The 15,306-nt window shown below is 43.8% G+C and overlaps 1 protein-coding gene across 2 annotated transcripts in view; it reads left to right on the forward strand.

Annotated features, from left to right (window-relative positions):
• Positions 1-15,306, forward strand: part of CFAP46 (cilia and flagella associated protein 46) — a 351,236-nt gene that overhangs the window by 195,155 nt on the left and 140,775 nt on the right. For both annotated transcript variants that reach the window (XM_088476936.1, XM_088476935.1), the window contains 6 exons: positions 28-187; positions 4,257-4,440; positions 6,679-6,832; positions 6,918-7,180; positions 9,481-9,597; positions 11,096-11,257. In XM_088476936.1, the coding sequence (XP_088333062.1) occupies positions 28-187; positions 4,257-4,440; positions 6,679-6,832; positions 6,918-7,180; positions 9,481-9,597; positions 11,096-11,257 (1,040 nt within the window). The remainder of the gene's footprint in view (positions 1-27; positions 188-4,256; positions 4,441-6,678; positions 6,833-6,917; positions 7,181-9,480; positions 9,598-11,095; positions 11,258-15,306) is intronic.

Consider the following 15,306-nt stretch of genomic DNA (forward strand, 5'->3'; position numbering starts at 1 on the left):
TAATACTATGTATATATTGTGTTTCAGCTACCGCCACTGATTCGGATCACTTTAATGAGGAATTCAGCCTGAAAGCTGCACTTTATGAGCTGCTCTTCAACATTTATGCAGATAACAGTGACTGGGAATCAGGCCTGAAAGTGCTGGACGAAGCCATAAACATTCTACCACGTACCAGACACAGACTGTAAGTATTCATAACAGTTGGACAAACTTACTGTCATGGCTTTGCCTGGCATTAGCAGTTCAAATTTAACCTGTTAGGTCAATCCAATTACCTGCAAATGCATTGTGGGCCAACAGCCGCACATTACGGCAGCCTGAATTTGCTCAAAGCTGCTTGCAGCCCTGTAAGTATACAAATCCAGCAAATCGCGGTGGTACTCACGGTAAGCAGTCTGGAAGCTGACGGACATAATCCTGACCGCCGGCTTCCCGACTGTCTAATCCCGGCAATCCTGACGCCTGTCATTAGATCTACGCCGGGAGCCCGACACCCGGCTTACCGATCGAAGGTAAGCCGGCATGGACAGCTGCGCGGGGGTGGTAGGCTAGGGGCCCCGGGGCGGACTTAGTGTTAGGCACCCCCCCGGGACGTTGGGGCTAAGCAAGGGGAGGGGGGGGGGGTCAGGGTTAGGCACCCCCGGGGGGAGGTTAGGGTTAGGCACCCCCGGGGGGAGGTTAGGGTTATGCAGCCCCCAGGGGACTTAGATTTAGGCTGCAGGGAAGGGGGGGTTAGGTTTAGGCACTTAGGGGAGGGGATTAGGGTTAGGCACTTGGGGGGGAGGTTAGGGTTAGGCAGCCATAAGGGAGGGTTAGGGCTATTTGGTAGAATAGGGTTAGTCAATACTTAACATTGGACAATCGGGATTTTCAGCGCTGCCGCTGTCGGGATTAGAACCGCCATGCGGCCGGCGATAAATCATACTGATTCCGTACTCACAGGTCATGTACCAGAAATTCACAGAGATGTAACTCTATTCAACGTCAGAGCGGATGATGGAACAGTGACAGTGTTCTACACGTGTGGGGCTGTGGTATAAAGGTATGTTGTTGTTTGATCCTGTTTGTTCATGACAAAGGTTGAATAAACCGAAACGTTAAATAGAGTTACGTGAATTGTGAGTGCCGCCGCCATTTGCTGAATTTGTATTTGGGCTTGGAACATTGGCCCTCATTCAGAGCTGTACGCTCTGAGCAGAGCGCACGCTCTGAATGAGGGCCGGCCTCCATTTTCATGGAGCGTCCTCCTGGACGCTCGTATAGCTGTGGGTCACCACCCACAGGCTATACGAGCGTGCATTGTGATGGTCGCGATGGTCGAGACCATCGCGACCATCGAATTTGCGAGCCGGAGCCTGCGGTTGAGGTTTTCAACCGCAAGCTCCGGAGTGATTTTGGCTCTATCAGAGCCAAAATCACTCCCACTGACATCACTAGTGATGTCAGTGGGCCGGCTTCTGACGGGAGGCGTTCCCGTGGGAACGCCCCCGTCAGGGAGGCACGCCCACCAAAGGGGGCGTGCTGTCAATCAACATTGACAGCACGCCCCCTTTGATCGGACACAACGAGCGAAGGACTTTCCTTCGCTCGTCGCGTCTGGCGCATGCGCACGACGGAGCTCCCTCCGTCGTGCGCATGCTCAGTCCATAACATCGACCCACTTGCGAGCGGACAGCCGCTCGCGAGTGGGTCTGAATCAGGCCCATTGTCCCCGGATGGCAATTGGGCAAGTAATTCTATTATAATATGGAGTGCCAGCTTGTTTGCAGCATATGTGTATGTGTATATATATATATATATATATATATATATATTACACATGCATGTCAACCCACCACCTGAAACTTAATATTTCTAAAACAGAATTAATTATATTTCCACCAGCCAATAACAGTTACCAACCTGATCTCTCAATCTCTGTTGATAACTCGACATACTTGACTCTGAACTGTCCTTTGTTCCCCACATTCAATCTGTCTCAAAATCATGTTACATACATCTAAAAAACATATAAAAAATTAGACCATATCTCACACAAGACACTGCTAAAACTCTAATCCATGCACTCATTATTTCCCGCATTGACTATTGCAATAGTCTCCTTAGTGGCCTTTCCAAAAACAGGCTATCGCCATTACAATCCACTATGAATGCAGCTGTGAGGCTTATCTTCCTTGCCAAACGTTCATCATCTGCTGCACCACTCTGTCAGTCCCTCCATTGGCTGCCGGTTTTCTACCGTATTCAATATAAAATACTTTTACTTACACATAAGGCTATTAACCAAACCACACCAACATACATCTCTTCACTCATTTCAAAATATCTCCCAACTCGACCTCTCCGCTCAGCAAAAGATCTGCGTCTCTCATCCCCACGCATTACTTGCTCCCACTCACGGTTATAGGAATTTCTTCGGGCTGCACCCACTCTATGGAATGCCTTACCACGCACAATAAGACTTTCCTCTAGTCTCCAATCCTTCAAGCGTTCCCTGAAAACTCACCTCTTCAGGCAAGCTTATCAGATTCCAGAACCGCCCACATAACCTTCATAGCTTCCATATCTAATTACATCCCCTCTCACAGTCCACACACAACCTCACACATCGTCTTTCTTTCACATCCTCCTGATATTTGGCCGACATTCCTGTGTGACTGGATCATGCAGCCCACCAAGAAACTCTGCATTCTGGCTGGACCAAAATTGCAATATATAGTACCTATCCTTGTGTATCAATGCCTATTTCCCTATAGATTGTAAGCTTACGAGCAGGGCCTTCCTACCTATATATTTGTGTGTTGCTACCCAGTTTTGTTCTATTTATGTTTCCAATTGTAAAGCGCAACGGAATATGCTGTGCTATATAAGAAACTGTTAATAAATAAAATAAGAAAATATATATATGCATTATAGCATTGGCAATCATAAAAAGGGGAGGCACTCCAGGATTTGTATAGTAAAGAACAGCCTGCAAAAACTTGCAATGTTTTGGTTTTAATGCAAAACCATCATCAGGCATGATCTATATGTAGATAGGGATTTTCTGTATTTATATATTTTGCCCCACCCAACCTAAAAATGTTGTGGTGCCCCTCTATAGGCCCTTACCTTTTTTTTTTATGACCATAGGCAACTTTTAATTTGCCTCCTCTCTGTTTCATGTTAATTGGCAGGTGAGTGCTCTCCATTCACCTGATCTCTACAGAGAAACCTCAGTACAGTGTACTCCCCCGGGTCTTCCTTAGCAGACAGTGGAAAAGGAAAGTGAAAAATACAACATTTTCTATTTTCCCTGTCACTGTTCCATCACACGGTTTGATGAAATGTGTGTGTGCCTCTCTCTGTATAGGGATCAGTGTTCTTTATATGAGGTTCCCACTTCGTTTACCTGTCAAAAAATGAAACGCAGGGATGACCGTTAAAGGCCTTCATGTGCAAACTTTATTTGTGAATTACATACAGTAATGGTGACTACGGAATTTCCAAATAATTACACCAATGATTACAGTAATGTCTTATTATTTAGTGCCTCATTGCTTGCTGTGGTACATACCACAGAAGGACTCTGTACCATGCTTGCCGACATTTAGCTCCCTCCTTCCGGGAGGGAGCTGTCGGGCTTACAGGGCTGGGGGCGTGACGCGGCCAAAGGGGGCGGGGCCCGGCACATGACGCGGCATTGGGGGCGGGGCATGGGGGCGTGACAGCACGATCACGTCATCGTGGCTCCACCCCCTCTTCACAATGCCACGATTAATGGCATTGTGCAGCCGGGGGCGGAGCCACGATGACTCGATTCAGCGCGAATCACGTCACCGCCTCCCCTGCTGCCGGGGTTTGTGATTTAAAAGCGCGGGGGGGTGCGGACACATCGCCGGGGGCCGGGAGGATTGCCTGCCTTCCCGGGAGGTCGGGAGCGGCACCCGATTTTCGGGAGGCTCCAGACCAAATCGGGAGGGTAGGCAAGTATGCTCTGTACAGAGCCTTATGGCTTTTTTTATTAGTAATAGTCTTCCATTCATTGAAACAGATCTGAAACTCATTTAATTTCTTATTTGTTTCCCAACACCTTTGTTGGGAGAAACCGTTGTTATATCCTAAGGAGGCAGCGAGCCAATAGACCACATCAGTCTCTTGCTAGATGTTATCACTCCTTTTTTTTGTCCAGACCAGATTATAATTTATTTAAATATTTGGTGAAATCACATTTATTTGTGTGTTTTATATAATCTTCTGTCTCCCATTTGCAGAGTCATTTTCAAACACCGTGTTCTGGTGAAGGCCAGGCTGGGTCATAACTTTTTCCTGGACATTCAGAAGTTTAAGGATGAAAGTGAGGACTATGTGTCGTACATTTGGCACCATGTTGCTCTCACGTGCACAAACACCCGTGAACAGTTAGCATGTTATCTGAATGCAATTGATGCTCTGCAGGTCTGTCAACTAGGTCTTTCAATTGTTTCATTATGAAGGGGTGGTATCTGTATTATTTTTAAATATTGTGAAATTCAATTATTTAATACTACAATTTATTTAATTAGTTAATAATACATAAAGTTCAGCATATATATTACTTTGCTTCCCCTATATGCATGTTTTAATGGAGTGGCATACATCCTCTTAGGCCTGAAATGGGACTGGCGAGGTCTCTCATTGTTCAGCGTGGAAACAGTGACACCTAGAGTAGGGATCAGATCTTAGGGCCTGATTCAGAGCCGGGCGCTCTTTGAGATCAACATCGACAGCCGCCCCTTTTGCGCACGCTCCAGGCTCGCGTGCGCACTGGCCCACCATGGACCCGCTTGTTAGCGGGTCTGAATCAGGCCCTCAGTGTGCCAGCTAAATCTAGTGAAGCTCAGTGCACTAGTTCTACCTTTGTAATATATATTTTCATGTGTGTATACAGAGGTGTCCTCATTCCTCATACAGTATTGCTGCAGCCATTGGTAACAGCCCCTCTCGGCGCACCAGGTCCCATGCGGCTCTGCTTGCACTGAGCTTTTCACCCGAGAATGCATCTTAGTCGCAATGACGCACCAGTAGTCTACACTGATTCATTTGATATGTGACACTGATTCACTACCGATCACAACTGCAATATCGATTATGCACAAGGTCTGACTGTGATAGGAAGCTAATCCATTGCGATCGCTATGCCGCCGCAGCACTACAGAAGGACGCCCAGTTTACCTTACACACATCCGTATTACTTGGCAAGACTGCGACACCATCGGTAACATCGAGTACCATCACATGATCACGCAAACTTGCACAAGCTCTGACCTTACTCAGGAATGACTAACTTTATCGCACGCTATGAGTACTCAAGCTGCGTATGGCATCACAGTGGCTAATTTATGCACGCCCATGCTATGGCATTTAAACGTACTGGCACGTCTGCATTTCGCTGACCACCCTGTCACCTCCCACAAAGGGCACCTCCTGTCAATAACTCTGCGATGGGTGTGCGTAGTCACTGCGATTTCAGTCCCGATCGCAGTGGCTGGTTCGCACACTGCAGTGCATACAAATGCACAGAACGCAACAATCGCCCAATTGCGTGCATAATGGTAGTTGTGATCAGTAGTGAATCAGGCCCTGAGTCTGAATCTGTATACGAAGTGCTACGATGCAGCAACCCCAACTTTTTTCAACCCCATCTTCTGTTGTGCTTCGTCTACAGGGCCTGATTCAGAGCTGAACGCTATTCCGATGTTCACACAGTTGAGCGATTATCGGCGGCCTGCGCATTCGCCCCAGTCGCATTGCACATGTGCTGAGAATGAATTGCGATTGCACATGCTGTGAAGATTCACTCGCAATTGATTGACAGGCAGAGACTGTTATGTAGGTGGTTACGGGGAGTTCCGGCTAAAACGCGGGCACGTCAAGGTCGTTTCCTGGTCGTGTACAGGCCAGCGTCTGCCATCGTGCATGCAAAGAACGAACCTCCAGCGTCTCCATTAACACAGCTATACTGAGTGACCATAGACTCACTCTGTGTTTTTAAGATCTGCGTACAATGCTACGTTTGTGTACGCAGTTGCGGACAGCTACGAGGGCTCCGGTGGGCACCTCAATACAAAATCCGCTGCCTGTTGCATTAGCATATTTTAGCTTCTGCGATCCGTGAGAGTATACAGTTCCGTATGCATTACCGTCACGCAGATATACAAGTGTCACATGTCAAATTAATCAGTGCAGTCTCCTGGTGCATTGTAGACACATTGCATTGCAAATAATATACATTTTCAGGTGAAAAAGACACTTGGTACAAGCAGAGTCGCAGGGGACCTGGCAGCTCACTCATGCCAGGCGTTTCGCACTGCAAGGCGTTTTGAAGCTAGGTGTATGAGGACACAACTATATATTACCATCATTCTTCTGTATAATGAAATATGAATATATTTTCAGACTTTGGGGTATATTTACTTAAGTGTGGGTTTTTAGATGTGGAGTTGTTGTCCATAGCAACCAATCCGACTCTAGCTATTATCTTCAATAAGGTGCTAGATAAATGTTAAGTATAATCTAATTAGTTGCTATGGGCAACATCTCCACTTCTAAAAACCTGCACTTTAGTAAATATACCCCCTAGTTACATGAATTAAATGAACTCATTGCGGTTCATGATCACTGCATTCAAACTTGTTCTTTATATTTCTTTCATAGAAACCAGAAAACGAATGGCAGAAAGTTGAGTACCTGCTAGAACTGGCAGAGTGGTTGTACTGCAAACAGTTTCCTCTTAGTGATGCTATTAACCTGCTGGATTGGGCGGTAGATATTTTGCTCAATATGAAGCTCACAAACAACACAGAGGAAGGTGGGTGCCTCCTGTACTTTGCCCCCCATGGCATACGATACATCACTGGAACGCCCTGTAATTTCTCAAATTATTTTCAAAATAGGAAAGAGTCAAAAAATAAAACAGAAGACAAACAAGAAATCCAATCACAATAAAGAGCCAGCATGTGATGACGCTCCGAGTAAGCCAGAAATTGGGGAGCGCCACGGAAGTACTTGCAGCTCAATTGAAGACCTGAGGAACGTGAGACAGCTGGAAGCCTTGGCACGAGCACACACGATAATGGCTAAAATTAGTGGCTGTGGTTCACCTCATCATCAGCAACACTTTCTAATGGCATATGCATATATTATGCGTATTTGGCAGGTATTTTTTTTTCTTCCCCAAAGTTTGATCATCTTCAGTTAAATAGACCAGCATTTGTAGCTGTGAAATTAAGGTGTAATAAGGGAGGATCTCTAACCAAACTTGGCGGCTCCCAGGACCAGGTTATGTTCTATGGTGGACATCCTCTCCCAAGGTCATAACTAGAGGTATGCAAGTGGTGTCAATACCCTAGTGGCACCTGTATGTGGCTTGCAGTCGAGGGTTCCCTAATGCAATTCTACAGCACTGTCCTCTTTACTCTTGAAGTATGTGCTGATGTAGTACTATGTTCTTAACTGCTAACTGAATTATTTCTAGAAAACAAGTTACATCTATCTATACATAGTTTAAAATAAAGTCCCTGGTAGGCGTCTGTCTGTTTGTTCGAGCTAATCTCGAGAACCACTGGACGGATTTTGACCCAGTTTTCACTATTCTATAGAGCGTTTGTTGAGGACGGTTTAGGTGTATGAAACATTAATGTATGACAAAAGGGAGCCGAGCAGTGACTATGTTAGTGAATCAAGTCAATGAAAAAACGGACGTCCAAGTGCTTTCTTGGCTTCACTGCCTAAACCAGTTAAGATATATCACAAAGATAGACTTTATTTTATACCATTTAGAGATTCATACGTATTATCTGGTTTCTCCTGAAAAAATTGATGTAAGCCCTTTACTGATACTAAATTTCCCTTTTTTTTACCATTCATATTTCATTTATGTGAAAAACGAGTTGACCTAAGTGGAGACTGTTTTTCTCATGGACAACATTACGTGGCCCGTTTGTGTGTCACATTAAAGCTAAATCTTTTTGTATTGACATCAGGAGGAAAAACGACTGATGTCGTCTACAAGGCAATCATATAAAATCTCGGTTAAAAAAGACTATTGCCGTAAATTCAAAATTGCTCTGGTGCGAAGCCGGGATGGATCGCTAACTTCTGACATAATGGACATATCTGAGCTCATCAGTCAACACTAATCAATGTCTGTTCCTTCATTGGGGTCCATTTGTTCAGCTTCATAGCAAAATAATCATATCTGCCCAATGTGCTCCCTCATGTATATAGTGAAATTGGCCATCTAATAGATGATCATCATCATTTTTGAAGATCAGGGCAAATGATAGGACTGTTACTCCAGAACTCTGAAAAAATGTCAGATATAAAATATAATATATTCTAAAATGCGCTATTGTTGTAGATGTTTCCTGCTTCATCCCTATTCTGTGTATTAGATCTATTGTTCCTATGTCCTGGATCACCATTGAATAGTTGGAGTTATGAGTATACCACCACATAATACATACTGTACACATTGTGGGTTTTATTGAACTAAGTAATGTGCTGTAACATTGCCTACAAATCAGGTTCTGTCCTCCATTTGTGAAAATGATAGTAAACATTTGTTGTTGTGGGTTACATTCCTAATTGGAAAAAACAGAACCATATAGGTCACGCCCATAATCCAACTTGGCCATGCCCATACTGTGCCTAGACCACACCCCCAACTGAGAGCAACTTCACCCACTAAGCACTAAGGCCCTGACTTCACCCACAGCATATACGAGCGTCCAACAAGATGGTCGCGATGGTCTTGACCATCGCTACCATCGGACTTGCGAGTGAAACCCTGTGGTCGGGTTTCTCAACCACAAGCCCAGGAGTGATTTTGGCTCTATCAGAGCCAAAATCACTCCCACTGACATCACTAGTGATGTCAGTGGGGCCGGCTTCAGACGGTAGGCGTTCCCATGGGAACGCCTCCGTCTGGCAGGCACGCCCACCAAAGGGGGCGTGCTGTCAATCAACATCGACAGCACGCCCCCTTTGGTGCGAGACTCGGAGCGATGGAAAGTCCTTCGCTCGCCGGGTCTCGCGCATGCGCAGTGGGGACCATCGACCCACTTGCGAGCGTACTGCCGCTAGCGAGTGGGTCTGAATGACCCCCTAAGTCCAGCTCATCTTTAGTGTGGATCTTAAGACTGTATTACGCTAAATACAGACAGTATACATCTATGCCTTAAGCCTCTTATCGCTAACTGATAATGATCATATATGCACGGTATGCTATATTAATTATCTGTACGGCATGTCAGTTAGGAAGCTAATCATTTTATAATACATAAGGAGGATTAGGGACAAGGCAGTTTTGCATGGAAATCTGACTGCTGGGAAAAATCCTCTTTTTATTAAAAGCTTCCAGATACTGTATGGTTGTAAATTTGCACCAATATCAATAATGCAGACTGTCCTCATTCATTATTAGTACAGAGATCTGACGTCCCTTTTCTACCACAGGTGTCATTGTCTGCAGCAGGGTCTTTTAATAAATCATTACAGAAAAACCCCACACCTGTTCAAAATCCACAATCTGCATCCTCTCAAAAAGAAAAAAGGAAGAAAGAACCAAGCGAGGTAACCTACTATAAACTAATAATGACTGCTTCAGGGTGATGAATGTAAATCTCAGAAACAGTTGGAAATAGTGGATAATTTTCATCTAAAAACATGTATAATAATAGTAATAATAATATGCCATGTAAGAACTCTAACTTCAACATTTTTATTGTAATATAAAGTACATACAGTAGTTCAACCTTAACCTGACTTGTCTCTTGAACTTGTTAAATACAGTTTATATAGAGAATTATAGAATTGGGGCCTGATTCACTACGGATCGCTATTGTGATCGCATTTGCGATTACGCACGCAGTTCTGCTGCTAAAATATGGTAATATCTGAAACTGCTCACCCAGCATAGACGCCCACTAACGCTTTCTCACATTCGTAAGACCATGCAATCCTGCGAAAACATTGGCCCCTCACGCAAAATTACTGCAGGTCTGACCTGTCTCCGAAATTGCAAGTCTCGTCGCACACAGTGAGTACTCAAGATGCGTATGCTGTCACAGTGGCTTATTTATGCACGCTCAGGATACGGCGTTCAAATGGACAGGCACACCTGTTTCTCCGACCACGCCTCAGTCACCACCCTCAAACACTGACGTCCTGTCACTCTGTGATGGCTTTGTATCTGCGTAAGTTATCACAGTGCGATCGCAATGCTAACTCATGCACGCGCACTGCTGTACATGCGCAGTGCGCACCAACGCCCGACCCGCGTACGCTGTGACAACTGCAATCCATAATGATTCAGGCCCTTAATCCGCTAGTCAGCATGTGAGTTCTACTTGGGAGACTCACTTGTCACAGCTTGTGCAGTCAGCTCTGAGCTCATGAGCTATGTTTTACATCTAAAGGCACACAGTGATTGAGCACAGAGTGCAATCTTATACACCTCCTCCTCCGAGGGTATGGAATAAAACAACATAACCAAAGGCAGCAGAAGCCTCAAACTAAATACCAGAAAAAGGGAATATGCACTGTTATTATTGTATCCTATTTGGGGGACACTGCTAAATTGGAGTATAGAGTCCAGACTAGGAGCTGGGCACTTAAAGCTGGGTACACAGTTGAACGATGTAATAAATGATGCGACAGTCGTCCCAATTTAACTAATACCAGAACACACAATATCGAGTGTACATACTATGCAATCTTCTGGTGGAGTGGACTGAAGAGACACCTTCTTTATATAATGGTCATGGAAGCTCTTAATTTGCAGGATCACGGTGCTAGATACATGTTTTGTAGGGGGTGGGATGCTCGGAACAGGATGAAATGATTGGGAAGATGAATACAGATATTGTACAGTACATCAGTCAATATTGTAGGAAGTCACCCTAATCTGAATAATTGATTCTGGTGTATTGGTGCAATATATTGCTTTACTATTGTAAATATATTTATTGCTCTTTGTTTTATTTTAAGGCTTCATGTTTCTCTACAGTTTTTGAAAGTTAAAACCTGACAGTTTATTTGTTTTTTGTTTTTAATTATCTTTATTATTCAGCCTGCTGTGGTCAAGGAGAAGCTCAAGAGGAAAGGACCTATAGACACTTTACCATTAAGCTCCGAGGAATGGGCTGGCTTCGACTGTCCTGATGAAGTCAGAGATGCATTTAAACTTGATACATCTTGCCAAGTCATAAACAGGAGCACCATTGTAAAACCTGTAAGTTATTCATTCTTTTTGACTAGTAGGGGACACTGGTAGCTGCAGCCATATTGGGAATGTGTATCGATACAATTGTCCATGATATGGACAGTTACAATCAGCACCTCATACAGCGACTTTTTATAGGTTATCACTAGTCTCTTTGGCATACAGTCTTTTTGCCGACAGTTTACAAGAGACAGGTGTTGTACAAAATGTTGACCTTCAGAATGTCAACACCAGAATGTCAACTTATTCTAAATGTCAACTTTCACAATTTCAACATTGCCATAATGTCGACATTGTGAATGCCGACCACCATAAAGTCGACAGTCCATTTTTGGGTGAGGGTTATGCTATGGTTAGGATCAGGCTGCGATTAGGACTAAAATCAGTTGAAGACTTCATGCCGACTGTCGACATTCTGGCAAAGTGGACATTGTGAATGTTGACATTTGGCCTGTCGACATAACATCCATGAATGTCCACATAAAAAAAAATATGTCAACATTCTGATGTCATCATTCTAATGTTAACATTTTGTACCACATCTGTCTCTTTATATAGAGCAACTCTGTTGCACAGTGGTTAGCATTGTTGTCTTGCTGCAGTTACATTTTGGGTTACTTGCCAAGAAAATTGCTGCCTGTGTAGTTCCATGTTCATATGGGTTTTCTCCAGGTCCTCCTGTTTCCTCCCATGGTCTGAGCACATACTGTACAAGTTAGGTTACTTGTATTCTTTATAACGTCTTCTGATGGTACAGAGCTGCAGAATATGTTGGTCATATATAAGTAAAACATTATAACAAATTAAAATCTAATAAAATAGGATTTAAACAGTTATTTAATTGTGTGAAACACATTAGTTGCTGAAGACAGTCCAACAGTGAGTGTTTGCCAATGCTCCTTAATTCCTTTGGCAACACTTCTTAGTTTTAAGTTGGTAGTATGTAATTGATAATTCATCACCTTGGCATTTGTATAATTGTTCTATTGTAATGCTCTGCAGATTATACAGTACACTGGCCTCTGATTCTCTTCCCAAACAGTGCCTGTGCTAATTGGTGTGTGCTCCTGCTAAGCAGACTGCTATCACCGCACACAGGAACCCAGCTTAGCCGTTTACTTATACTAATATAATAAGAATGTTGGGATATATTTACTAAAGTGAGAGTTTTTAGAAGTGGAGATGTTACCCATGACAACCAATCCGATTCTAGCTATTATCTTCTAGAAGGTGCTAGTTAAATGTTAAATAGAATGTAATTGGTTGCTTCGGGCAACATCCCCATTTCTTAAAACACTCACTTTAGTAAATACTATATACCCCGTCGTGTCTGTCTGTTGTTCCAAGTTGGCACAAAAACTACTGAACCGATTTATTTCTGCATCGTTTTGTAGTGGAAACTCCTAGAAATAACCTGCACTTTGTTTCATCTCAATCCGTCAAGTTAAAGCTGAGCAATAACAAAAACAAATTGTACTGGCATCATCAATGTAAGAGCTAGGTGTGGCACCATGCGTGTGGCCAGTAAGGGAGGTGGGGGGGGGAGAGGTGTTTTGGGCCCACGGACACTTGAATAAGATAGACTATATCAGTGGCGTAAATTCATCCCAGACGCCCGGAGGCAAGTTATAATTTGGTGCCCCCCCTATAAAAATAGGGAAAATAAATATGGTGCATATCTATCTAATCTATTACATATACACAAAAACACTCAGATAAAATAGCCCTTAAGTGGGGTGAATATATTGTGGGCAAAGGAGGAAGTGCCCTTTCAATGCTGCCGCCCGGTGGCAGGCGCCTCCATTGTCTCCCATTGTTTTGCCCTTGATTATCACTCTGTCATGTAAGGGGGGAGGGTAATATATTTTAAGAGCATATGTTTTATCACTGTAATGTTTGGGAGGAGGGGTTATATTTTTAAAGAGCATATGTATTATCTCTCTGTAATGTTAGGGGGGGATATGAGTATAAGTTTTATCACTCTGTCATGTTAGGAGGGGGGGTATGAGCATATGTTTTATCACTCTGTAATGTTAGGAGGGGGGATATGAGCATATGTTTTATCACTCTGTAATGTTAGGGGGGGATATGAGCATATGTTTTATCACTCTGTAATGTTAGGGGGGGATATGAGCATATGTTTTATCATAAACCTAGTAACGGCTGATGTGTGCCCAGTGTGTGTGATCATTATAGCATAAAATATAAACACTTCAAACTTATCTAAGAATAAACACACAGAGACAGTAATGGATTTTAAAACAGGTCAGCTATTTATTTAAGAAATTAATTTCATTATTTTAAATATTGTATGGTGGCTGGAAGGACGGCACTTACACAGAGCAGCCCAACAATGCAAACTCAACACCAAAACACGGCATTGCGGGCGGAGTCTGCCCTGTGGATGTCAAACTCTGCACTTGGGTATCAAGCATAGACCTTCTACCAAACACAATACCATCCTTAGATAGCTGTACTGCCCCCGTAAAGGTGGTACAGTACTTCACTACAAATAGATAGAAGGTGAGCACACCCAATGCACACACACTACACCCGGGCTGATGATAAGCCGTGCTTCCCGCCAATGCAAGATTCTACCTCAGAGAATCGCAGCCCGCCACCATACACACTAAACCACCTGTTAGCGATCAAGCTTCCCTCAAACAAAAAGAAAACCAACCTCCATCAAATGCACCCTATCCGGCCTATAGAGATGCTTGTCACGGTACCGTATTACGGATGTGTAATAACAAAACCTCGAAGAGACAGCAAAAATGTTGTCACTGCCGCATTGATCTTTTACGAGCCTCGTCCAAAGCCTTAGGAGAACGAGCGCCACGCCACTGTTGCCTAGGGGTAATGCAGGACCACATAACCGTACAGAAAGGCCAAGCACCCCTAATGAGGAGGAGGTCTGACACAATGGTAAGCCGCAAATCAAGGGCAATCCAGGAACCAAATCGTTCCCACCTAGATGCATCACCAGCACTTTGGGTACTCCAAATTGCCGTACTGCGGCTACAATAAAAATGAATAATTTAAGAGAGTAAATAACAGAAAGAACAGACAGGAGCGTAACACAAAATTTTTTGATAACTAAATTCGAAACTAAGCAGTAATTAATGTTTAATTTGAATGACAAAATTTAAAGTATAAAATTAAAGCTAATTAGGACATATTGTATATCCAGTTGAATTTTAGCTGCCTAATGAAACATTGAACAAACGCATTTTAATTTTAAGTGTTTAATCTAAATTAGTTTGGACAACAGTAGAGAACGATAAGGAAAAACCAGGGAGGGTTTGTAAGGAGTTGGATGGAGAGAGGAAAAAAACAAAATAACTCGGCGAGAGGTAAACCAAAAACCTGCTGAGGGACTGTATGTATGGCCGAATTAGTCCGTCTAGTCAGGTAAAATAAAATCCCTCAAGACCCCCACTTGTTACAAGCGACAAGTGGCAAGTATTACCCGAGTAGGATGGACATAACAAGACAAACTACACACAGATAGAACAAGAAGAACAATGAACAAACACATGACACATAGGCAAACAAAACATTAAGAAATACGCAACAGTAGTTTCAGCCAGCGTCCCCGGCCTAACATAACGCTTATAACAAGTAGATTCCCAGCGCCCCAAGGCTATGATCTGCGGAACCGACAACCCAGCTGCGGCGGCAGAAGTAGCTGCGCCAATTCTAAAAGAATGGGTACCTAAATCCACCCGGGGAGGGGCCAATGTGAAGCAAACAGCATCCAAAAATGAATTGGAACTGATATTTGGTAAGAGGCGAACCGTCAGCATGAAGCAACCATGCGCCGCCAACTACAGGCCACAATGCCATGTAAAGTTTTGCCAGATGTACTGGCCAAACACGGTCGTCTTTGCAAGCCGCTAGGGAGACCCAACGGCCGCTACCCATTTGATCAGTTTTAGAACGCCGTATTCTGCACAACATAGCCCCCTCCCCGGTACTGACGTCCGAACGTGACACGGGCGAAAAACGCTAATTTAGAAGGGGCAACTAGATCCGAAATTCGGAAGGCGCCATGAAAC

Source organism: Taudactylus pleione, unplaced genomic scaffold (assembly GCF_031769625.1).
Source record: "Taudactylus pleione unplaced genomic scaffold, aTauple2 ptg000198l, whole genome shotgun sequence".
Taxonomy (NCBI): Eukaryota; Metazoa; Chordata; class Amphibia; order Anura; family Myobatrachidae; genus Taudactylus; species Taudactylus pleione.